Genomic DNA, 24,468 nt, shown 5'->3' on the forward strand with positions numbered 1-24,468 from the left:
ATGCTGGAGGAGCCCTGCAGTACTCACCAGAGCGCGTCTCAAGATTAATTGTGGTCTGCTGCATGCTCCACAACCTCGCCATCATGAGGGCATAGCCCTCGTCACCAGGCGTACGGCGACCAGCTGAGGAGCAGGAGGAGGAGAAAGAGGAAATGGAAGAGGAGGAAGCGAAAGGGAGTAGGCAACTCAGGCAGCCCCTTAATCCCCACGACCGTTTAGGTGGGCTATCGATATTTTAGCCCATTGTGTGTATCTAGACTTGGTCGAATACAAATAAATGGACAACATTGCAAACCATATTTGGTGTCAGAAATTCAACTGTTACACTGCTTGTTGTCACCAGTCTGTTTATAGGAAAGAAAACACACCAAAGCCAATATGCTTTAAGTACAATACATTTCACATGAGATATTCTTAATTTATCACTTCAAATTGCTCCAAATTCTATCACCACAAGGGATTCACCTTACCCACCAGAATTTAGTATATTCAATTAGCATTGTATAGTTCATTCCAGACGCAACTTTAGATTTTTGATTATAGATGCCTAAATCAGCTGTTTCCATTGATGATCAGCTTTTTACACATGCATGTTTCACCAAGTTCCAATTTAGAATCATATAAAAAAAAAATGAAAGTCTCTTTGAACTCCTCATTTTTGCTACAACGCTGGTCATTTTACATATTTAAAATACTGACTGACCTGGCAGCCCACAGCGTGGTTGACCGGTTCCAGGCGGTGTCCTAGTCCCTGGAATCTCCTGTCCGTTTTCATACACGCACCAGCAGTAGCCTGTACTGCCGTGGCATTGCATAGGCCTGAAGTTCCCTTCTTCATCACACTCAGGGATGTGCATTCCAATAAGAGGTCGAGTTCCATGCGGGCTCAACTCTGTTTGCAGTCTCTCTTGGTGCTGCTCACAAGCAGTCTTTGGACGTTCAATGGTTGCTGAGCAAACAAAAATAAACTGGTTTTGAAACGCTTACAAATTAAAAGTGCAAATCTCTCACTTTGGGTCATCTAACATCTCTCCTTGTACACTGTGTGTTGTCAGCAGGCTGTTTATAGGAAAGAAAACACACCTAAGCCAATATGCTTTAAATGTATTTCACCTGTGATATTCTTAATTTATCAAGGGAACGGTAACATAGTGGTTATGTTACTGGGCTAGTAATCCAGTGGCCTGAACTATTAATCCGGAGAAGTGAGTTCAAATCCCACCATGGCAGCTGGGGAATTTAAATTCAGTTAATTAACTAAATCTGGAATAAAATGCTAGCATCAGTAATCATGAAACTATCGGATTGTCGTAAAAACCCATCTGGTTCACTAATGTCCTTTAGGAAAGGAAATCTGCCGTCCTTACCTGGTCTGGCCTATAAGTGACTCCAGACCGAGAACAATGTGGTTAACTCTTAACTGCCCTCTGAAATGGCCTAGCCTCAGCCATAAAACTGGACGGACCACCCGGCTTCGCCCTAGGCACCGGCGTCGGTGCACACCCAGCCCAGTTGACCCTGCAAAGTCCTCCTCACTAACATCTGGGGGCTTGTACCAAAGGTGAGAGCGCTGTCCCACAAACTAGTCAATCAACAGCCTGACAGTCATACTCACAGAATCATACCTTTCAGCAAATGTCCCAGACTCCTCCATCACCATCCCTGGGTATGTCCTGTCACACCAGCAGGATAGACCCACCAAAGCTGGTGGCACAGTGGTATACAGTCAGGAGGGAGTGGCATGAAGGCTCATGGGCAAGGAAACCTCCTGCTGATTACCACCTACCACCCGCCCTCAGCTGATTAATCAGTACTCCTCCATGTTGAACACCATTTGGAAGAAGCACTGAGGGTAGCAAGGGCACAGTATGTACTCTGGGTCGGGGACTTCAATGTCAATCACCAAGATTGGCATGGTAGCACCACCACTGATCAAGCTGGCAGAGTCCTGAAGGACATAACTGCCAGACTGGGCCTGCAGCAGATGGTGAGTGAACCAACATGAGGGAAAAACCTACTTGGTCTCATCCTCAGATGCATCTGTCCATAACAGTATTGGTAGCAGTGACCACTTCACAGTCCTTGTGGAGACGAAGTCCCGTCTTCACACTGAGGCCACCCTCCATCATGTTGTGTGGCACTACCATCATGCTAAATGGGATAGATTCAGAACAGACCTGGCAGTTCAAAACTGGGCATCCATGAAGCACTGTGGGCCATCAACAACAGTATTGTATTCCACCACAATCTGTAACCTCATGGACCAGCATATCCCTCACCCTACCATTAGCATCAAGCCAGGGGACCAACCCTGGTTCAATAAGGAGTGTAGAAGAGCATGCCAGGAGCAGCACCAGGCGTACCTAAAAATGAGGTGCCAACCAGGGGAAGCTACAACACAGGACTACGTGCATGCTAAACAACGGAAAAAATTAAATCTCTTTGAACTCCTCAGCCGGAATTTTCCCACTACCGTGTGTGCGGGTTTGGAGGCAGGCCGGCAGTAAAAGTTGCAGAAAATGCAAGGGTGACTATGAGAGAGTGTGGTGCCAATGCCAAAGTGCCTCCTTCTGTGGTGTTATTAGTATGATTACATTAGGATGAGGGGGAGTGTGAGGGGTGGTTAGTCAGATGGGGATGTGAGTATGTACATAGAGAGAGAGGGATGAGTGCACGTGCAAGGTATGTTGGTGTGAGGAATGATGTGCAGGAGTAGGATTGGGAAAGCAGAGTGATGGGGATGTGGTGACAGGCACATCAGGATGAAGGCGAGTGTGGCTTTGTACTCACTTTTCCTGATCTCATCAGATCATTGAAGCGCTTCCTGCACTGCACCCAGGTCTGCCTTACCACATCCCTGCTGTTGACCTCCTCAGCAATTTGGAGCCAGGCTCTTTTGGCACTTGGGGTGGTCTCTTCCGTCCATCAGCAGGGAAGAGGACGTCCCTGTGTGCTCTGACTCCCCCCACAAGAATATGTAGGGAGTCATCGGAAATGCAGGGTGCAGTCCTCTGTCTTTGGAAAGGCATTTTTCTATTTCTACACAACAAGACCCTCCTCTCCAATCCTCCCTCCACACTCTTACATGAACCTTCAAATGCGAAAAGGCTTTAAATATCCTCGCAGGAAATGAGGCATTGATGATGTCATCAGACACACAGCATTAATAGGGCCGGGAAACGCGCATGTCTGCCTTAATAGGGGCCATTACGCTAGTCGCTCTGAGGAGCGGGCTGATCAATACATCGCAGTACCAACCTGCTACACGGCCTGCACGCACCCGACCCGACTCAGTAGGAAAGATTCCGGCCATCGTTTTTGTTACAACGCTGGTCATTTTGCTTAATTAAAATTCTGACTGACCTGGCAGCCCACAGCGTGGTTGACCGGTTCCAGGTGGTGTCCTCGTCCCTGGAATCTCCTGTCCGTTTTCATACACACACCAGCAGTGGCCTGTACTGCCGTGGCATTGCATAGGCCTGAAGTTCCCTTCTTCATCACACTCCGGGACATGCATTCCAATAAGAGGTTGAGATCCACGCAGGCTCAATTCTGTTTGCAGTCTCTCCCGGTGCTGCTCGCAAGCAGTCTTTGGACGTTCAATGGGTTCTAATCAAAATACAGAAACTGGTTTTGAAACGATTACAAATTAAAAGTACAAATCCCTCACTTTGGGTCATCTAATGTCTCTCCTTGTACACTGTGATGTCACCAGGCTGTTTATAGGAAAGAAAACACACCTAAGCCAATATGCTTTAAATGCATTTCACCTGTGATATTCTTAATTCATCACCTTGTGGCGGAGCCACTAAAGGACTCAGATCGTTTGTATATAATTCCCTTTAACAACATGTTAGTTATAGCCTGAGTCTGTATCTTTATTTATACTGTTTACTTGTACAGAGTGTGATTACTTTAACAGCGCGGGTAAACGCAATGACGTCACGCCGTTCATCACGTGATCCCCCACTGGTGGGAAGAACGTGATGACGTCAACCACGGGACCGCCCTAGCAGTCCTCGTGGAGCCTCCGAACTGAACAGACCTACACTCGATGTACTCCTGCAGTTACTTGTTTAAACCTGTTAGTTTCCATTAAACTTCATTTTGTTTGATCGCCTGAGTGGACCTCAGTCTTTGGATAGGAACTAGACATTCCTACATTGGTGACCCCGACTTTTGCGAACGGTTTTCGCAGAAGACACTCAACATGGAAACGAACGCCGTTACCTTGAAGCTACCGCAGTTCTGGGAGCAACAACCAGTCGCGTGGTTCATCCAGGCTGAAGCCCAGTTCGCCATCAGGGACATCGTTGTGGATCAGACCCGTTATTATTACGTGGTCTCTGCCCTCGACAGCGCCACAGCCTCGCGGATTGTCAGCCTACTCGGTAGTCCGCCTACTGATCGCAAGTATGACACGTTAAAGGCGCGGTTGCTGCAGGTTTTCGGGCTCACGAAGTCGGAGCGCGCCCGCTGGCTGCTCGCTATGCCCGGCCTCGGGACTCCAAGCCGTCCGAGCTCATGAGCCAGATGCTCACGTTCCTCGGTTCCGAACCGGAATGCTTCCTCTTCAGGGAGCTATTCCTCAGCCTACTCCCGGAGCAAGTTCAGGCTGCCCTAGCCAGGTCCGAAGTCACAGACTGCACGGAGCTTGCTGCCGAAGCGGACAAGATTTTCGCGGTGACACAGCAGTACTGCGCTGCCACGAGGTGCCCATCCCCCACAGACGCTGCTCCAGCTCCTCAATCAGCGGGGTTGTGCTTCTACCACGCCCGTTTTGGCGCAAAAGCAAGATGCTGCCGCCCTCCCTGCAGTTTTTCGCTCAAAAAAAAAACCCATCTACAGCCACCCTGGCGAAAGAGGACCGGGTCGAACGAGCACCCCGCGGCTGCGATGGCCATCGGAAATTTGGGGAAGCTTCTCTTCATCACCGATTCCCTATCTGGTCGATGTTTCCTTTGCGACACCGGGGTGCAGTGTAGCATCCTACCTGCGTCATATACTAGCTGGGGGCCACGGCCCCGCCCTCGCGGCGGCTAATGGCGCGGCCATTCAGACCTTCGGAAGGCGGCGGGTCTAGGTGTGTTTCGGCGGCCAGCGCTTCCACTGGGAATTCATCACGGCCAAAGTCACGCAGGCCATCCTTGGGGCGGATTTTTTGTGCGCCAACGGCCTCCTGGTCGATGTCAGGCACCGCCGCTTGATCAATGCGGCCACATTCCACTCCATCCCGTGCCACCGCGGCAACGCCGTGCCGCGCACTGTCTCCTGTGCATTCCCACCTCCAGACGACTTCTCTCGCCTCCTCGGAGAGTTCCCAGATCTGACCAGGCCACTTTCTCCTCCTCGGCCACTAAACATGGTGTAGAACATCACATCACCACTACCGGCCCCCCAGTTTACGCACGGGCCCGACGACTCGAACCCGGCAAGCTTGCGGCTGCGAAAGCGGAGTTCGACATGATGGAGCGGCTGGGGATTATTCGCCGATCGAATAGTCCCTGGTCTTCACCTCTCCACATTGTTCCGGAACCCGGCGGCGGATGGCGGCCATGCGGCGACTACCGACGCCTGAATGACACCACTACTTCTGATCAGTACCCGATCCCGCATATTCAAGATTTCTCGGCCCATTTGGCGGGAAATACTTTTTTTTTCAAAAGTCGACCTCGTCCGTGGTTACCACCAGGTCCCCGTGTACCCGCAAGACGTCCCGAAAACTGCAGTCATCACCCCATTCGGCCTGTTTGAATTTCTACGGATGCCATTTGGCTGGAAGAACGCTGCACAGGCTTTCCAGCGCTTGATGGACTCCGTGCTTCGGGACCTAAAATTCCTCTTCGTCTACCTCGACGACATCCTCATCGCCAGCCCTAGCAAAGAGGAGCACTTCTGCCATTTGCGCACCCTCTTCACACGCCTCAGTCAACACGGTTTGATTATCAACCCGGCCAAGTGCCAGTTTGGCCTGCAGCGGATTGATTTCTTGGGCCACCGCATCACATCAGACAGCGCAATTCCCTTACAGACGAAGGTCGAGGCGGTTACATCTTTCCAACGCCCGCAGACCGTCAAGGCCCTACAAGAGTTCCTCGGGATGGTCAATTTTTATCACCGGTTCGTCCCTAAGGCGGCTCTGCTTATGCAGCCCTTGTACGAGGCCCTCAAGGCCAAGTCCGGTAAGGATCCGATCAGCTGCACGGCCGAGATGGACCGGGCGTTCGTCGACACCAAAGGCGCCTTGGCCAATGCAACCATGCTGGCACACCCGCTTCCAGGTGCCACCATTGCCCTTACCACCGACGTGTCGGACTACGCAATCGGCGCAGTGCAGGAACAGCGGGTGAATGGGACGTAGCAATCGCTAGCGTTCTTCAGCCGTCAGCTACGGCAAAACGAAAGAAAGTACAGCACTTTCGACCGGGAGTTGCTGGCCCTTTTTCTAGCCATCCGCCATTTCCGGTTCTTACTAGAGGGACGTCCGTTCACGGCTTTTGTAGACCACAAGCCACTAACGTACGCTATGGCCAAGACCACCGAACCGTGGTCAGCTCGGCAACAACGTCACCTGACGTTCATTTCAGAATTCACCACGGACATTCAGCATTTGTCCAGCAAAGACAACCTGGTGGCGGATTGCCTCTCCCGCGCGACTGTTCACGCAGTCCAACTCGGAATCGACTATGCCCTCATGGTTGCGGATCAAGCCTTGGACCCAGAGGTCCAAGCATACAGGACCAGCCCCTCTAGCTTCCAAGCGGCCGACGTCAAATTCCATGCCGCAGGCACCACGCTACTTTGCGACGTCTCCATGAGAGCTCCCCGCCCTATTGTACCAGTCGCCTGGCGCCGAAAAGTGTTCGACGCCATACACGGGTTGTCACACCCTGGCATGAAGGCCTCGCAAAGGCTGATGTCGTCAAAATTTGTCTGGAAGGGTATGCACATGGATGTCCGCGACTGGACCAACACCTGCGTGGTCTGCCAAAAGGCCAAGGTACAGCGTCATGTAAAAGCTCCATTGGCCACGTTCGCTGTTCCGGAGCGTCAATTTGACCACGTGAATGTGGACCTCGTGGGGCCACTTCCACCTTCTCAAGGTTTTACACACATCCTCACAATGGTAGACCGCACCACTAGATGGCCAGAGGCAGTTCCTTTGGTTTCCACCACTTCGGCAGACGTAGCCAGAGCTTTCATCTCCCCTTGGGTTGCTCGTTTCGGGGTACCGGCGGACATCTCTTCCGATCATGGACTGCAGTTTTCCTCTGAGCTCTGGAACGCTGTGGCTCAGGGTCTCGGCACCAAACTACATCGCACCACTGCCTATCATCCACAGGCGAACGGCCTGTGCGAGCGATTCCACAGGTCGCTCCATGCCGCTCTGCGGGCCAGTCTTCAAGGCATGGGATGGATGGACAGACTTCCCTGGGTCCTTTTGGGTCTTCGTACGGCGCCCCAAGAAGATTTGCAATCGTCCTCGGCGGAACTCGTATATGGCCAGCCACTACGAGTACCAGGGGATTTCCTCCCGTCTCCAACAAAGCCATGGTCCAAATCCCAGCAACTCGTCAGCCACCAGGAAGCGGCCAGATGTTTCGCTCCAGTGCCTACGTTGCATCACGGCTTACAGAGCTCCCATGTCCCAACTTAGCTGAAAAGCGCCGAGTACGTGTTTATCCACCACGACGCTCACTGGGATCCGCTCAAGCCTCCTTACACTGGTCCCTTCCACGTCATAGAGCCGGGAGACAAAACCTTTTCGGTCGATATCGGAGGTAAACCGGACCACATTTCGGTTGACCGGTTGAAGCCGGCACACTTAGACCTGGACCGCCCAGTCGAAATCGCTCAACCGCCAAAACGTGGCCGACCGCCCACAGTCGCCGTGCCAGATCCACCACAACCGCCCGCCAGCTCGACCACCGTTCATCAGCTTCCACTTCAGGGGTACAGAAGTCGCTCGGACAGGCTTGTCAGGCCTCCTCACCATCTCACTTTTGCTGTTAAAGACAATTCTGGGGGGACGCATGTGGCGGAGCCACTAAAGGACTCAGATCTTTTGTATATAATTCCCTTTAACAACATGTTAGTTACAGCCTGAGTCTGTATCTTTATTTATACTGTTTACTTGTACAGAGTGTGATTACTTTAACAGCGCGGGTAAATGCGATGACATCACGCCGTTCATCACGTGATCCCCCACTGGCGGGAAGAACATGATGACGTCATGACGTCAACCAGGGGACTGCCCTAGCAGTCCTCGTGGAGCCTCCGAACTGAACAGACCTACACTCGATGTTCTCCTGCAGTTACTTGTTTAAACCTGTTAGTTTCCATTAAACTTCATTTTGTTTGATTGCCTGAGTGGACCTCAGTCTTTGGATCCATGGGGCTGTGGTGGAAAGGGTGGACAGCTTTAAGTTCCTCAGAGTCCACATCACGGAAGACCTCTCCTGGTCCCTCAATACCTCCTCTTTGGTGAAGAAGGCCCAGCAGAGCCTATATTTCCTAAGAAGGCTGAAGGGATGTAACCTGTCACCCCTGATCCTCTCTAACTTTTACCGCTGCACAATAGAGAGCATCCTGACAAACTGTATCACAGTATGGTATGGCAGCTGTAGCTACTATGACCGGAAAGCCCTGCAGCGGGTAGTCAAAACTGCCCAATGCATTACCGGCACCCGGCTACCAACCATAGAGAACATCTACCAGAAACGCTGTTTACGGAGGTCACTGACCATCATCAAAGACCCTACCCACCCCAGCCACAGTCTGTTCGCCCCCCTGCCATCTGGGAGACGCTACAGATGCATTCGCACCCGAACGACCAGATTTAGGAACAGCTTCTTTCCCAGGGCTGTCATCCTACTGAACTCCACAAATAAACTCTAAAGCCTGCACATCTGCCAATGCACTTTATTATGTTTATGTTAATGTATTACAAGCCAAATGAATGTTGAATGTTTAAATGTCTTAACCTAAATGTACACTCTCGGGAGCCGCAAGCCTACATTTCGTTGTACTGCACTTGTGCACTAACAATGACAATAAAGTTGATTATTATTATTATTATTATTCTTACAACCTCAAATTGATTCAAATTCTATCACCACCAGGGATACACATGTACCCACCAGAATTTAGTATTTCCAACTAGTGTTGTATAGTTCATTCCAGACACAACCCTAGATTTTTGTATGTGTTATCTGATAAATGTTACTTTGAGAGTTTATTGTGCCAGCAGTTTCTCGCAGTATTCGGTTCCTGGAGCGTAATTGGAAAGGTTTGTGTTTGATAGTATGTGATTTGTGTAGGATATTTTTATGTTATAATGTGATTGGGGAGAAAATTTAAATTAGGAACAAAGATTTTATGTCACAGGATTATTGACAGACAAAAATATAAGAAATGTAGAAAATATCCAATTAGAAAGATGAAAAACACAGACTGGAACACTTAAACAAAAGGAAGAAAACAATAGCAATAACACGGATTTCTTTTTTTCGCTTTCTTCTTTTCATTTTCTAATGGTCTCTTTTCAATTTGAATCCTTCATGCTTACCTGTTTACTCATTGCGTCTATTTCCGAATCTGGACGGAATTTTCACATTGCAGAGCGTGCGGGTTTGGTAGCATGTCGGTGGTTAAAAGCGCTGAAAGTGACAGCTCGTCGGGAACCAGATGTCATCCCGCCGACTTCTGCGTTTAACTGGGGTTCGTTTCAAAGCGTGCCACAGACCCGCTCGGGAGAGGCGGGTGACCTCATTGAGGTAGTTAACTGCTTGTTTAGAGACATTTAACAGCCTTTTTAACGTGTGGTTTCAACTTGAACTGATTGCGCACGGGATTCACGTACCGGGATTCACGTACCTCGGGAATCTCACCTGTGAAGGGGAGGCAGAAGCCCAGTGGCCATTGTGCATGTTCATTAAGTGACAGGTGGAAAAAGCACATAAATACTAACACCTTACACCTGCTTCCTTGCCTAAGGGAAAGGCACTTGCTGACACCTTTTTGTGCAGAGATTTTGCTTTCAGGATTTTGCAGGTGATTTCTGCAACCTCAGAAGCCACTCTCACCACATTGCAAGTCACTCTCACTACATTGGAGGATTGGGCCTCTGATCTCCACTTTACCTGGCATCTATCAGATCAGCATGGGTGACGCTCATGCTGTCTCACCTTGGACCTCAGATTCAGACCAAGATGTGTGAAGAAATAGCCATGATTCAGAGAAATACATGATACTATGAACAGATATCTAATATTATTGATAAAAGACATACTGGGGGAAAAATTGGGTGAGTAGCGCCACCTGTTAGCACCTAAAGAGGCAGTCAGTGGCTGTAGCGCCACTGGCTGCGCCTCCCGCGATATTCAGCAGGGGCGCTAATGGTGGCGTTAGACATTTGCGCTGCACCTCCACCGATGACGTCATCGGTGTGCGCAGCGCCCTGTTCGCGATATTTGGTAGCGAACGCCGCAGTTGCGCCGTTCGCTACCCGCGCCCGGTTCACGGGGCCTTACTGTGCCGGCAGAGGCGCAAGTTAAGGTGGAGGTGCGGGGCGGCTGCTTTTTCGGCGGCCGCCTGCCAGCACCTCCGTCCCCGGCCTACTGGTCCCCCCCCCGTGGCATTGCCGGCTGTTTCCCGAGAGCCCGGCACTTGTCCTTGGTGCCGGGCTCTTTTGCCGGCACTCACGATCGGGGCTTGCGCTGTTGCAGGCCCCTCCCCCTTAACAGTGGGAGGAAGGCCTGCAGTACCGCAGCATGCCGTGCCGCAGCGTGTGGCGCTGCGGCACGTAGCGCTGCAAAATTCACTTTCAGCGCCCTAAGAGGGATGCGGAGCGCTTCAAGCCGCGCCCCGTCTCCCTCTAGGGGCACTTCAACTGAATTTGCGGCGATTGCTAATGTGGCGATCGCGGCACAAATTCCAGCGCCCAGGCGAACTTTGCGCCGCTTGGGCACCTCAGGCCAATTTCTAGGCCACTGGGTTTAAAAGACACAAGTCTCAGCAGAAAGGCTGTAAACAGAAATACAGGCTTCTGAGAAAAGATCAGTTGATAACAAAGTTGTAAACAAGCTTTGAAATGGGAATTAGTTAAATATTCTAAAACAATGAAAGATTGAAGCAAACCATTGGTGGTTCTGAAAGGTCTATGGTTTGCAATGAACACAATGAGAGACACAGTTTAAAGTGTGAAAAACCAACACGATTGAAACAGAAATACAAACATTAAGAGAGGCATGTGCCTTTGAAAACATGACATCAAGTAAAGAAACCTGCTAGTCAGATAGTTTTATGTTAAACTTGGATGACAGGAAACACGATTAAATATGCAACCAATTGAGATAGCTAGAAAACAAGTAAACACACAGTTAAAGTGGTTTTGATTTACATATAGTAAAAACCATACCAACATGACTTTGAAGTGGCCCAGAAATTCGGGTCTCCATGGGTGAGTATGCACGGGGTACTCACCCGTAAGCCCAATGGAAGTGCCAGTTTCATGCATGCACTGCGCATGCGTGGGAAACCGGCACTTCCGTTCCCCTGAAAGAAGGGGTCCAGAAGAAGTCGAACGCGTGCGCAGGAGAGGCAGCGTGTGCGCATCGAACTTACGTGTTTTTTGCAGGTTTTCCCGGGACGGTAAGTCTCCAGAAGTTAGACATGTAAAAAGCAGTCGCAAGGCCTGCTTTTACAAGGTAAGTGGTGAATTAATTAATATTAAAACATTTTTTCCACAGGTTTATTATTTTTAAATACTTTAAAGAAAGGTAAGTTTATTTTTAGCCCTGTTAGAAAATGTAATTAATTTTTCAAAATTTTAAATTATTGTTTAATAAAATAGTTATTTCATGTAATTTATATTTATTTTAAAAATGTGATGGTTTTTTAAAATTTATTTGAATATTTAGTGATTTTTGGGGCTTCTAGTATTTATAGGTTTGACAACTCTTCCTGTCAAACTTATGAATGAAGCATTCCCTGCTACCATTGGCTCTCCATGGCCCACGTGATCCCAGGGGACGCATCAAACTAACTGCACCCCTGGGATACGCAAGCACTGCACGCCGGCAGTTGGAGGAGGCCCAGGATCGGAATCCCACGGGGGCCCACAGCTCAACGGCCAGCGCGCAAGGGGAAGCCCCCGACCCGAATTTCTGGGCCATAACTTCAATAGATGACACCAAGCAATTGCATTGTGTTTGTATTAAACTTGAAGCAGAACGGAGTCAAAATGTCTGCTAAAAAGCAGTTAAGCCAATATTAAGAATCTTCGATAAGAATGACATCAAACAAAAACCATAGCTGTCCTTGTTTTTATGAGTTTTTGGAACACCTAAAAGTAGAGAAATAATTATGCATGCAATAGTTGGATTGATAGTAACATAGAAAGTTAAGTATGTTAAGTATTTGGGATTCTGTTGGTTTAAGAAGAGTAAAACAAGGTTACACTGCAGTAGGAGTAAATTGGCACAGCAGGCAGTGAAAACCAGTTTTCTAACCAATCAGCAGGGTTGACTCATTTGGCTGTAAACAAACAAACAGTATAAAAAGACCATTGCTAGTGCGAGCAAGCACTGAGTGCAAGGTCAGCAGAGAGTGCTGTGAGTTTGGGTAAGTGTGAGTTAGGGTAAGTGGGGTGTTAGGTGCTGTTTTCAAACTTTAACTCTGTGGGTTGCAGTTAATAAGGCCTTTCTGGTGCAGAGTGACTGTTGGTGAACCATTTAACTGGTGTAATTAGAGGGATTGATTTAATTCAAATCCAATAAATTAAAGGGGATACTAGCATCTATAATCGGGCAGAGGGTGTCCATAACTAACAACAAAAATTTTAATTAATTACATAGAATGGAGCAGGTGATGTGTTACTGTTGCGAGATGTGGGAGCCGGTGGACCCCATTGAGGCTCACGGTGATTACGTCTGTGACAAGTGTCTGCTGCTACAGGAACTCCAACTCCGTGTTGATGAGCTGGAGTCTGAGCTTCAGACACTGCGACACATCAGGGAGGGGGAGAAGTTCCTGGACTCTGTGTTTCAGGAGATGGTCACACCTATGAAGTTAATTAATTCAGATGTAGCCCATGGTCAGGGACAGGACGGTGTGACTATGAGTGAGGCAGGTACGGGGATCCAGGAGGTAGTGTTGGAGGAGCCGCAGCCCTTGCTCTTGTCCAACAGGTTCGAGGTTCTTACTCCCTGTGGGGACAGGAGCAGGGACTGCAGGGAGGATGAGCAACCTGGCCACAGCCCCGTGGAGCGGGGGGCCATTCAAGAGGGGGGAGTAAATAGAATTGTTGTAGTGGTAGGGGATAGTATTATTAGGGGGATAGATAGAGTTCTCTGCAGCCGAGAGCGAGAGTCCCGTAGGCTGTGTTGCCTACCCGGTGCCAGGGTTAAGGACATCTCCTCTGGGCTGGAAAGAAACTTGCAGTGGGAGGGGGTGGATCCAGTTGTCGTGGTCCATGTTGGTACAAACGACATAGATAGGACTAGGAAGCCGGTTCTGTTAAAGGAGTATGAGCAGCTAGGGGTCAAATTAAAAGACAGAACCTCAAGGGTAATAATCTCTGGATTATTACCTGAGCCACGAGCGAATTTGGCTAGGACAAATAAAATTAGAGAGTTAAATGTGTGGTTCAAAGACTGGTGTGGGAGAAATGGGTTTTGCTTCCTGGGACACTGGCACAAGTACTGGGGCAGAAGGGAGCTGTTCCGTTGGGACGGGCTTCACTTGGCCAGTGCTGGGGCTAGAGTCCTGGCAGATCATATAACTAGGGCTGTAGAGAGGGCTTTAAACTAACTATTGGGGGGGAGGTTCCTAGAGAGCAAATAATAAAAATGACAACAGAGAAGGTCATAGACTTAGGTAGCAGTGGGGAAATTAAAAACCAGAGCGTGTCAGGAAGGGGCAGAAGGTATGGAGTAAAAGGTAAAGTAATAAAAAGGGCAAAAGCAGGAACTAAGTGTCACAAAACATATTTGAAAGTTCTCTATCTGAATGCACGTAGCATTCGTAACAAAATAGACGAGTTAATGGCACAAATAACTACATATGGGTATGATCTTGTGGCCATTACAGAAACATGGCTGCAGGGTGACAATGCCTGGGAATTAAACATACCAGGTTATTTAACGATCAGGAAGGACAGGCAGGAAGGAAGGGGAGGTGGGGTGGCTATGTTAATAAAGGAAGGAATCACTGTAATACAGAGAAATGATATTGGGTCAAAAGATCAGGATAATGAAACAGTTTGGGTGGAGATAAGGAATAATAAGGGGAAAAAAACACTAGTGGGCATAGTCTATAGGCCTCCGAACAGTGGCAACTCTGTTGGACGGAGTATCAATCAAGAAATAGTTGAGGCTTGTAATAAGGGAACATCTATAATTATGGGGGATTTTAACTATCATATTAATTGGACAAATCAAATTGGGCAGGGCTGCCTTGAGGATGAGTTCATTGAGTGTATTAGGGATGGGTTTCTTGAGCAGTATGTAACTGAACCGACCAGGGGGCAAGCAACCTTAGATCTGGTCCTGTGTAACGAGACAGGATTAATTAAAAATGTCCTAGTAAAGGATCCTTGGAATGAGTGACCATAACATGGTTGAACTCCATATTCAATTAGAGGGTGAGAAGGTTGGATCTCAAACAAGCGTGCTAAGCTTGAATAAAGGAGACTACGAAGGTATGAGAGCGGAATTGAGTAGAGTGGATTGGGAAAATAGATTAAAGGGTAAGACGATACATGATCAGTGGTGTACATTTAAGGAGTTATTTTACAACTTCCAAAAAAAATATATTCCGCTGAGAAGAAAAGGGTGTAAAAGAAAAGACAGCCATCCGTGGCTAAGTAAAGAAATTAAGGATAGTATTCGACTAAAAACAAGGGCATATAAGGTAGCCAAATCTAGTGGGAGGATAGAGGATTGGGAAAACTTTAAAAGACAGCAAAAAATAACACAAAGATTAATTAAGAAAGGGAAGATAGATTATGAAAGTAAATCAGCAAAAAATATAAAAACAGATAGTAAGAGTTTTTATAGTTATATAAAAAGAAAAAGGGTGGCTAAAGTAAATGTTGGTCCCTTAGAGGATGAGACTGGGAAATTAATGGTGGGAAATGTGGAGATGGCAAAAACACTGAATGAATATTTTGTATCAGTCTTTACAGTAGAGGACACTAAGAATATCCCAACACTGGACAAACAGGGGGCAAAAGGGGGGGGAGGAGCTAAACACGATCAAAATCACTAAGGAAGTGGCACTCGGTAAAATAATGGGACTCAAGGCGGATAAATCACCTGGACCGGATGGCTTACATCCTAGGGTCTTGAGGGAAGTGGCGGTAGGGATTGTGGATGCATTGGTAATAATTTTCCAAAACTCCCTGGACTCGGCAAAGGTCCCGGCAGACTGGAAAACTGCTAATGTAACACCCTTATTTAAAAAGGGCAGTAGACAGAAGGCTGGAAACTATAGGCCGGTTAGCATAACATCTGTGGTAGGTAAAATTTTGGAGTCCATTATTAAGGAGACAGTAACAGGACATTTGGATAATCATAATTTAATAGGACAAAGTCAGCATGGTTTTATGAAGGGGAAGTCATGTTTGACAAATTTGCTGGAGTTCTTTGAGGAAGTAACATATAGGGTGGATAAAGGGGAACCAGTGGACGTAGTGTATTTAGACTTCCAAAAGGCATTTGACAAGGTGCCACACAAAAGATTATTGCTTAAGATAAAAAATCACGGGATTGGGGGTAATATTCTGGCATGGATAGAGGATTGGCTATCTAACAGAAGGCAGAGAGTTGGGATAAATGGTTCATTCTCAGACTGGCAATCAGTAACTAGTGGTGTTCCGCAGGGGTCGGTGCTGGGTCCCCAACTCTTTACAATCTATATTAACGATTTGGAGGAGGGGACCGAGTGTAACATATCAAAGTTGGCAGATGATACTAAGATGGGGGGGAAAGTAGTGAGTGAGGAGGACATAAAAAACCTGCAAGGGGACATAGACAGAGAGCGGGCAGAGATTTGTAAGTGGGCAGAGATTTGGCAGATGGAATACAATACTGGAAAGTGTGAGGTTATGCACTTTGGCAGGAAAAATCGTAGAGCAAGTTATTATCTTAATGGCAAGAAACTGGAAAGTACTGAAGTACAAAGGGATCTGGGGTCCTGGTGCACGAAACTCAAAAGGTTAGTATGCAGGTGCAGCAAATGATTAAGAAGGCCAATGGAATGTTGGCTTTCATTGCTAGGGGGATAGAATATAAAAATAGGGAGGTATTGCTTCAGTTGTACAAGGTATTGGTGAGACCGCACCTGGAATACTGCATACAGTTTTGGTGTCCATACTTAAGAAAAGACATACTTGCTCTCGAGTCAGTACAAAGAAGGTTCACTCGGTTAATCCTGGGGATGAGGGGATGGACATATGAGGAGAGGTTGAGTAGATTGGGACTCTACTCATTGGAGTTCAGAAGAATGAGAGGCGATCTTATTGAAACATATAAGATTGTGAAGGGGTTGGATCGGGTGGATGCGGGGAGGATGTTCCCGATGATGGGTGAAACTAGAACTAGGGGGCATAGTCTTAGAATAAGGGGCTGCTCTTTCAAAACTGAGATGAGGGGGAACTACTTCACTCAGAGGGTGGTAGGTCCATGGAATATGCTGCCCCAAAAAGCTGTAGAAGCTACATCATTACATAAATTGAAAACAGAAATAGACAGTTTCCTAGAAGTAAAGGGAATTAAGGGTTACGGGGAGCGGGCAGGAATTTGGACATGAGTCTAGGTTCGGATTGGTCATGGCCCTGTGGGTAGCGGAGCGGGCCCAGGGGCCGTGTAGCCTGATCCTGCTGCTATTTCGTGTGTCTAATTCTGTTAGATTCAGGAGATGGTTCTATGATAGTAGATTGGCGGTTAGGATCAGATCAGCCATGATCTTATTGAATGGCGGAGCAGGCTCGAGGGGCCGATTGGCCTACTCCTGCTCCTATTTCTTATGTTCTTATGTTAGCATTCAAACAGAGGGATCAATAAAGACAATTAGCTGGCATCAGCAGAGAACATCAAAGAAGAAACCAATGCCAAAAGGGTATAAAAATAAGACCTTTTTAACAGAACGTCAGAACACGCTGAACGGGCAGAGCGATTCTCAACTTTCCAGAGGCATCTCTAAGTTTTTAACTATGAGACTCGGGTATATCAAAGTGATTGATTTTTGGTGGAGGTTCTGGATTTAGAAATAAGAAATAAGAAATGTTCTGGATTTAGAAGCAAGAAATAAGAAATGTAACGATGTTCTGGATTTAGAAATAAGAAATATAATGAAGTAAAGATTTGAGAATAAGGATCTCTGAGAAATAAGAAATGTAAGCTAATTGTACTTTGAATTGTTAATGTTGCGACTGATTCAACAGATGTTAACTGAATGCCGGCTCTTAAATAAAACTATATATTTTTAGAATTGTCTCAGAGTGAATCTGTATAGACTCGCAAACCCACAAGTTCTGTACACTCTTTTGTAAGGAGTTGCAGAAATCGGGGGGGATATTCCGGACCCTTATAATATCCGGAAGGTTACAGTCTAGTTCAACTTATTAAAAGTACTATCCGGAGGACGGTAACATCTTTAGTCATTCCTTTCCTTTAGGGAGAGATAGCCTGAACCTTTAGACCCATTTAAGCGTCTTATGGAATTCGGCTATCTCTAACTTAAGTTGAAGGTGAACGTCTGGGGAATACGCCTGATCTGGGGTAGCCCAAAAGGGCTAGGACTGCAATTAACCCTTCAGATGAGCCCCAGCACCAACAACACCAGCCACACCAGCAACAGCCACAACCCCAGCAGCAGCAGCAGCCACTCCAGCAGCCTTCTTCTCAATGACCTGATGCTCCACAGGAGGGAGGAGGTCAGCACAGGGCTGCACTGCACTGGAGGCGATACCCCCAGCACAGGATATACAGGCAGAGGATGAGCTTCCTGGACATGACTGGGTAACAGTGCTTCAGGAGGCTCAGGCTATCGCGCCAGGTCGTCGTAGACATTTGTAGCTTGCCGGAAGAAGACCTGCTGCCCAGAGGAGCTGGTGGGCACGCCTTAACAGTGGCTGTCAAAGTCACCACCATCCTCAACTTCTTGCCTCAGGCTCCTTCCAGGGATCTGCAGCAGACATTTGCAGGATCTCGCAGTCGACTGCCCACAAACGCATCACCCAGGTGACCGATGCCATATTTCACAAGTCAGCCACTTACGCAAACTTTGCCACTGATGAAGCCAATGTTACTGAGCGGGCGCTCAGCTTTGTGGCTCTCCCTAGCTTCCCACAGGTGCAGGGCATCATCGACTGCACACATGTGGCCATCAAGGCATCCCCACATCACCCAGGAGTGTTTGTGAACCGCATGGACTTCCACTCCCTCAATGTGCAGCTTGTCTGCAACTAGAAAAAGATCATCATGCATGTGTGTGCCAGATTCCTAGGGTGCTGTCATGACTCTTACATGCTGCACCAGTCCCCCCTCCCTCAGCTCTTCGCACTTCCAAACAAACTTACCGGATGGATGTTTGGAGACAAGGGCTATCCACTGAAGACATGGCTGATGACACCCTTGAGGAGGCTAAGCAATGACGCCGAGGAACGCTATGATGAAAGCCACATATCCACCAGATGTGTCATAGAGCAAGGAATCAGCATGCTGAAGATGCACTTCAGATGCCTTGATAGATCTGGAGGAGCCCTTCAGTATGCACCAACCAGTGTCTCCAGAATCATCGTCGTATGCTGCGTGCTGCACAACATAGCACAACATTGAGGATTGGAGCTGCAGGAGGAGCAAAGCCTCTGAGGAAGAGGAACAGGTGGAACATGAGGAGGATGAGGAGAAACCTGAAGTAGAGAAGGCACCAGCAGTGGTGCACGTTGCTGCCCGGGAGATGAGGGATGGCCTCATAATGGCCCGATTTACTTAAATTGCACCAGTGCAACCATATGGCTCTCAGATGCTGTACCAAATTCGCCTTTCCCCCACCCCACCCCACCCACCCCAATCAATACCAGAAAGCAGTCCTAAAATTACCAAATTATTCCTGTCAGCCAAACCACCATTGCTCGAGGTTAAGTAGTATCTCACCATTCACTCAAGTGACAAGGCCACTTCCCAGGTAGCAGGCAGAAATGGACAAGACTGGAAAATAGTGCAAAAAAATAAATTTATGTGCGTCATAAATAGAACTGAAATTTAACATTAACATTCTGGCAAACACCCATGTGCATACCCTTGTGCATCTATGATTGTGTCGTTTTTCTTTTCCGAGCACTTCTACGAGATGCAACGCCTGTGGTTTCAGCAGAGGTAGAGGCGGGCTGCTCACTTCCCTGCTCTGACGCCTTCAACACTTTTGGTGGACGTCCTCTTGGTTTTGGAGCATGTCAGGGCGCCCCCAAAGACTGCTCCTCCTGCAACTGTGCAGGGGCAGACACAGCCATCGGGATCCAGGGCAGCATGTGGGGCTCTGACTGAGGAGAAGTGGGAGGGCTTTGAGCAGAGCCCCCACTTCCATGTCCCCCCTCACCATCATCCCTCGCATGGGCCACCCGCACTTTGCTGTTAGCAAAGAGCTGAAGAGCACCTTGCTGCACATCAGTGGGGCGATGAACGCCCAAGTCTATGTTGGTATCCCTCCTCGAGATGAGGTCAATGAGTGTCTGCTATCTGTTGTTCACAGCAAGTATGTTCTCGTTTGACTGGCACATCAGCTGCTCCATTATTGTGGCCATCCTTTCCATGGAACAGCACATCGACGCCATCACCTGTGATATGGTACTGCTGATGTTGGAGATTGACTCCTCCATTCTCTATACAATCACGCACATCACAGCTAGAAAAGCTGCCAGACCCTTGCGCACTTGTTGCTGCTTTTCCAAGATCAACCTCTTTGTCGACGGCCCCCCCCGAGGTTCAGCATCTGCATGCAGCTGAGCAGAGCTTGGAGCGTCCCTATCTCCACCATTTGCTCTTTCTCACTTGTGATTTTTGAGACACCAGGTGACAACACTACCCTATGTCTCGCTGGACCCACTGACGTGCGCATATCTGCGCTAGTGCTGGGTGCACAGGGGTCTGTTGACGGTGTACCCTCAGAGACTGGAACTTCCTCTGAGTCGTCGTCTTCCTCCTCCGACTGGACAGGTGCACTTGCTGGACCTGTTGGAGGGCCACCTCCAGTCTCACTCTTTCTCTCGTGTTCTGCGCTCTCTTCTCCTGCAAGGAGGTAAAGAAGAGAACTTTGAGTGAGAGTGATGGAATAAGTGTAAGGGATGCATGAGCCGCATCTGTAAAGGGTGACTATGAGGAATTGGCATGACATTGCCAAATGGCCTCCTTCTGTGGCATTACATTTTAGGATTGCATTAGGGTGAGGGCAAGTGTCAGTGGTGGATAGTCAGAGGGGGATGTGAGTAGGTGCATAGACAGGTGAGGGATGGTGCACCTGCAAGGTAGGTTGGTGTGAGAAGTGATGTGCAGGAGTAGGCTTGGGAAGGCAGAGTGATGGGGTTGGGGTGACAGGCACATCAGGATGTAGTTGAATTTGGCATTGTACTCACCTTTCCTGACCTCATGAGATCATTAAATCTCTTCCAGCATTGAATCCAGGAGCGGCTGACAAAACCCCTACTGCTCACTTCTTGGGCAATCTCCAGCCATGCCCTCTTGGCTTCTCTGGCTGCTCTTTTCCTGCCGTTGCCAGGGAATAGGGCCTCCCTGCATCCTGTGACTCCGTGGACCAGGACTTCCAGGGACGCATCTGAGAACCTGGGCGCAGAATTCTGTTGCTGTGACTCCATGTTTGCTTGCACCCACACAAATCTCTGCCACCTCTCCCAACCACCTTTATGCCTCCTCCAACAACCTTCAACTGGGATGTGCACAAGGCTCCTTTAAATATCCGAGCTGAAAACGAGTCATTGGTGACGTCGTCAGACCTGCTCCATTTAATTGGCCGGGAAACCCGCATGACTTTCCAATTGATGTAATTGAGTTAAAGGCGTGGTTGAAAACTTCGGGATGGCGACCCGCTATGCGGCCAACACGCTCCCGCCCCAACTCCAAGGTAAAGATTCTAGCCTTAGAGTGAAGACATACCAACACTTTTCCCAGGATAAAAATTTGAATCAATGGTGAATTAATTTGGTGAGAACGGGGAAGCCAGAGAAACAGCAGTGGAAAAGGGAGATCAGTAGAAATGAAGGATGCAAAGGGGTATTCTGAGATGGTTGACAACAGAAGAGACTGAGGGGAGGGGTTGTGAGAATAATCAGGAAGGATAATCAGGCCTTTTGGCTGCAAATAAATGGGATCAGGCCTTTTATCCCAGTCATACTTACAGCTCAATGTCAATCAATAGTGTTAAGACACTTCAGAACCACAGGAGAGAACATGCCTAAATCAGCTGTTTCCATGATAATCAGCATTTTACACATGTGTGTTTCACCAAGTTCCAAGTTAGAATCACTTAAAAAAATTAAAGCCTCTTTGAACTCTTCATTTTTGCTCCAACACTGGTCATTTTACATATTTAAAATACTGACTGACCTGGCAGCCCACAGCGTGGTTGGCCGGTTCCAGGTGGTGTCCTCGTCCCTGGAACTTCCTGTCCGTTTTCATACACACACCAGCAGTGGCCTGTACTGCCGTGGCATTGCATAGGTCTGAAGTTCCCTTCTTCATCACACTCAGGGACGTGGATTCCAATAAGAGGTCGAGATCCATGCGGGCTCAACTCTGTTTGCAGTCTCTCTCGGTGCTGTTCACAAGCAGTCTTTGGACGTTCATTGGGTTCTAATCAACCAAAAATAAACTGGTTTTGAAATGTTTACAAATTAAAAGTACAAATCTCTCACTTTGGGTCATCTAACGTCTCTTCTTGTACATTGCGTTTTGTCACCAGGCTGTTTATAGGAAAGAAAACACACCTAAGCCAATATGCTTTAAATACATTTCACCTGTGGTATTCTTAATTTATCACCTCAAATTGATCCAAATTCTATCACCACCAGGGATACACATGTACCCACCAGAATTTGGTATTTTCAACTAGTGTTGTATAGTTTATTCCAGACACAACTCTAGATTTTTGTATGTGTTATCTGATAAATGTTACTTTTTGAGAGTTTATTGTGAGGGACTGTTATGCCAGCGGTATAGAAACATAGAAGATAGGAGCAGGAATAGGCCATTCGGCCCCTCGAGCCTGCTCCGCCATTCAATGCGATCATGGCTGATCATCCAAATTCAGTACCCGGTCCCTGCTTTCTCCCCATACCCCTTGATCCCTTTAGCCTTAAGAAATATATCCAACTCCTTCTTGAATATATTTAATGAATTGGCCTCTACTGCCTTCAGTGGTAGAGAATTCCACAGGTTCACCACTCTCTGGGTGAAGAAATTCCTCCTCATTTCTGTCCTAAATGGGCTACCCCTTATCCTTAGACTGTGACCCCTGGTTCTGGACTCCCCGACCATCGGGAACATCCTTCCTGCATCTAGTCTGTCCAGTCCTGTCAGAATTTTATAAGTTTCAATGAGATCCCCTCTCATTCTTTTAAACTCCAGCGAGTACAAGCCCAATCAACCCAATCTTTCCTCATACGTCATTCCTGCCATCCCAGGTATCAGTCTGGTGAATCTTCGCTGAACTCCTTCCATGGCAAGAACATCCTTCCTCAGATAAGGCGACCAAAACTGCACACAATACTCAAGATGTGGTCTCACCAAGGCCCTGTACAACTGGAGCAAGACATCCTTGTTCCTGTACTCAAACCCTCTCGTTACGAAGGCCAACATACCATTTGCCTTCTTAACAGCCTGCTGCACCTGCATGCTTACCTTCAGTGACTGGTGCACAAGGACACCCAGGTCTCGTTGCACTTCCCCTTCTCCCAATCTATTGCCATTCAGATAATAATCTGCCTTCCTGTTTTTGCCACCAAAGTGGATAACCTCACATTTGTCCACGTTATATTGCCTCTGCCATGCTTCTGCCCAAATCACCCAACCTGTCCAAATCATCCTGGAGTTTCTCGGCATCCTCCTCACAGCACACATGCCCACCCAGCTTTGTGTCATCTGCAAATTTGGAGATATTACATCTAGATCCCTTGTCTAGATCATTAATATATATTGTGAATAGCTGGGGTCCAAGGACCGATCCCTGTGGTACCCCACTAGTCACTGCCTTCCACTCGGAAAAAGACCCGTTTATCCCAACTCTTTGCTTTGTCTGCCAACCAGTTCTCTATCCAAGTCAATACCTTGCCCCCAATCCCATGTGCCTTAACATTACACGCTAATCTCTTATGCGGGACCTTATCGAAAGCCTTTTGAAAGTCCAAATACACCACATCCACTGGTTCTCCCTGATCTATTTTACCAGTTACATCCTTAAAAAATTCCAGTAGATTAGTCAAGCACGATTTACCTTTCGTAAATCCATGTTGACTTTGTCCGATCCTGTCACTGTTTTCCAAGTGCTCTGTTATTACATCTTTTATAATGGAGTCTAGCATTTTCCCCACTACCGATGTCAGGCTTACCGGTCTGTAATTCCCCGTTTTCTCTCTACCACCTTTTTTGAATAGTGGGGTAACATTAGCTACCCTCCAATCCATGGGTACTGTTCCAGATCCCATCAATTCCAGATTCTATCTTGCAGGAATTTCTTCCTGGAGTGTAATTGGAAAGAATTTTGTTTGATAGTATGTGATTTGTGTAGGATATTTTTAAGTTGTAGTGTGATTGTGGAGAAAATTTAAATTGGGGACAAAGATTTTATGTCACAGGATTATTGAATGATAAAAATATAAGAGATGTAGAAAATATCCAACTACAAAGGAGAAAAAACACAGACTGGAATGGAACACTTAAACAAAAGGAACAAAACAATCACAATAACATTGATTTTTGCTTTCTCATTTCATTTTCTGATGGTCTCTTTTCAGTTTTAATCCTTTGTGCTTACCTGTTCGCTCATTGCGTCTAATTCTGAATCTTTGGCCAGGATTTTGCTCACCTCAGCTGGTCTGGGGCGAGTCCCGACCCCGCTGTTGGCTCCCGACCTCGCTGCTGGCTCCAGCCCGCTCTGTGAAATGACTTTCCATTGATTGGGCTTGTTAAGTTCGCCCAGCGCGTTTCCTGGACCAATTAGAGGAAGCGGGTCTGGTGACGTCATTTCATGACGCGTCATCAGCCGGTTTCCTTAAAGGGACCATGGCCAACTTTATTTTGGCATTTGTGCTGTCAGTGTTCTACAGCACTGAAGTGCTGCAAACACTGACAATCACTGCACAGAGGTGCAGGGCTGCACCCAGGTTCTCCCATGACTCCCTCCATATGCACACAGGGAGGTCCTTTTTCCTTCCTATGGGCGGAGGAGACCTCC

At 47.7% G+C, this 24,468-nt stretch overlaps 1 protein-coding gene across 4 annotated transcripts in view; it reads right to left on the reverse strand.

Annotated features, from left to right (window-relative positions):
* The window catches only part of nid2a (nidogen 2a (osteonidogen)), a 182,527-nt gene that overhangs the window by 68,447 nt on the left and 89,612 nt on the right, over positions 1-24,468 (reverse strand). For all 4 annotated transcript variants that reach the window (XM_086003173.1, XM_086003172.1, XM_086003171.1 and 1 more), the window contains exons 19-21: positions 21,624-21,869; positions 3,364-3,609; positions 704-949 (exon numbers count right to left, since the gene is read on the reverse strand). In XM_086003173.1, coding sequence (XP_085859299.1) covers positions 704-949; positions 3,364-3,609; positions 21,624-21,869 — 738 coding nt within the window. The remainder of the gene's footprint in view (positions 1-703; positions 950-3,363; positions 3,610-21,623; positions 21,870-24,468) is intronic.

The sequence above is a fragment of the Somniosus microcephalus genome, chromosome 12, assembly GCF_052327205.1.
Source record: "Somniosus microcephalus isolate GS21.2 chromosome 12, FLI_Smic_1.0, whole genome shotgun sequence".
In the NCBI taxonomy this organism is placed as follows: domain Eukaryota; kingdom Metazoa; phylum Chordata; class Chondrichthyes; order Squaliformes; family Somniosidae; genus Somniosus; species Somniosus microcephalus.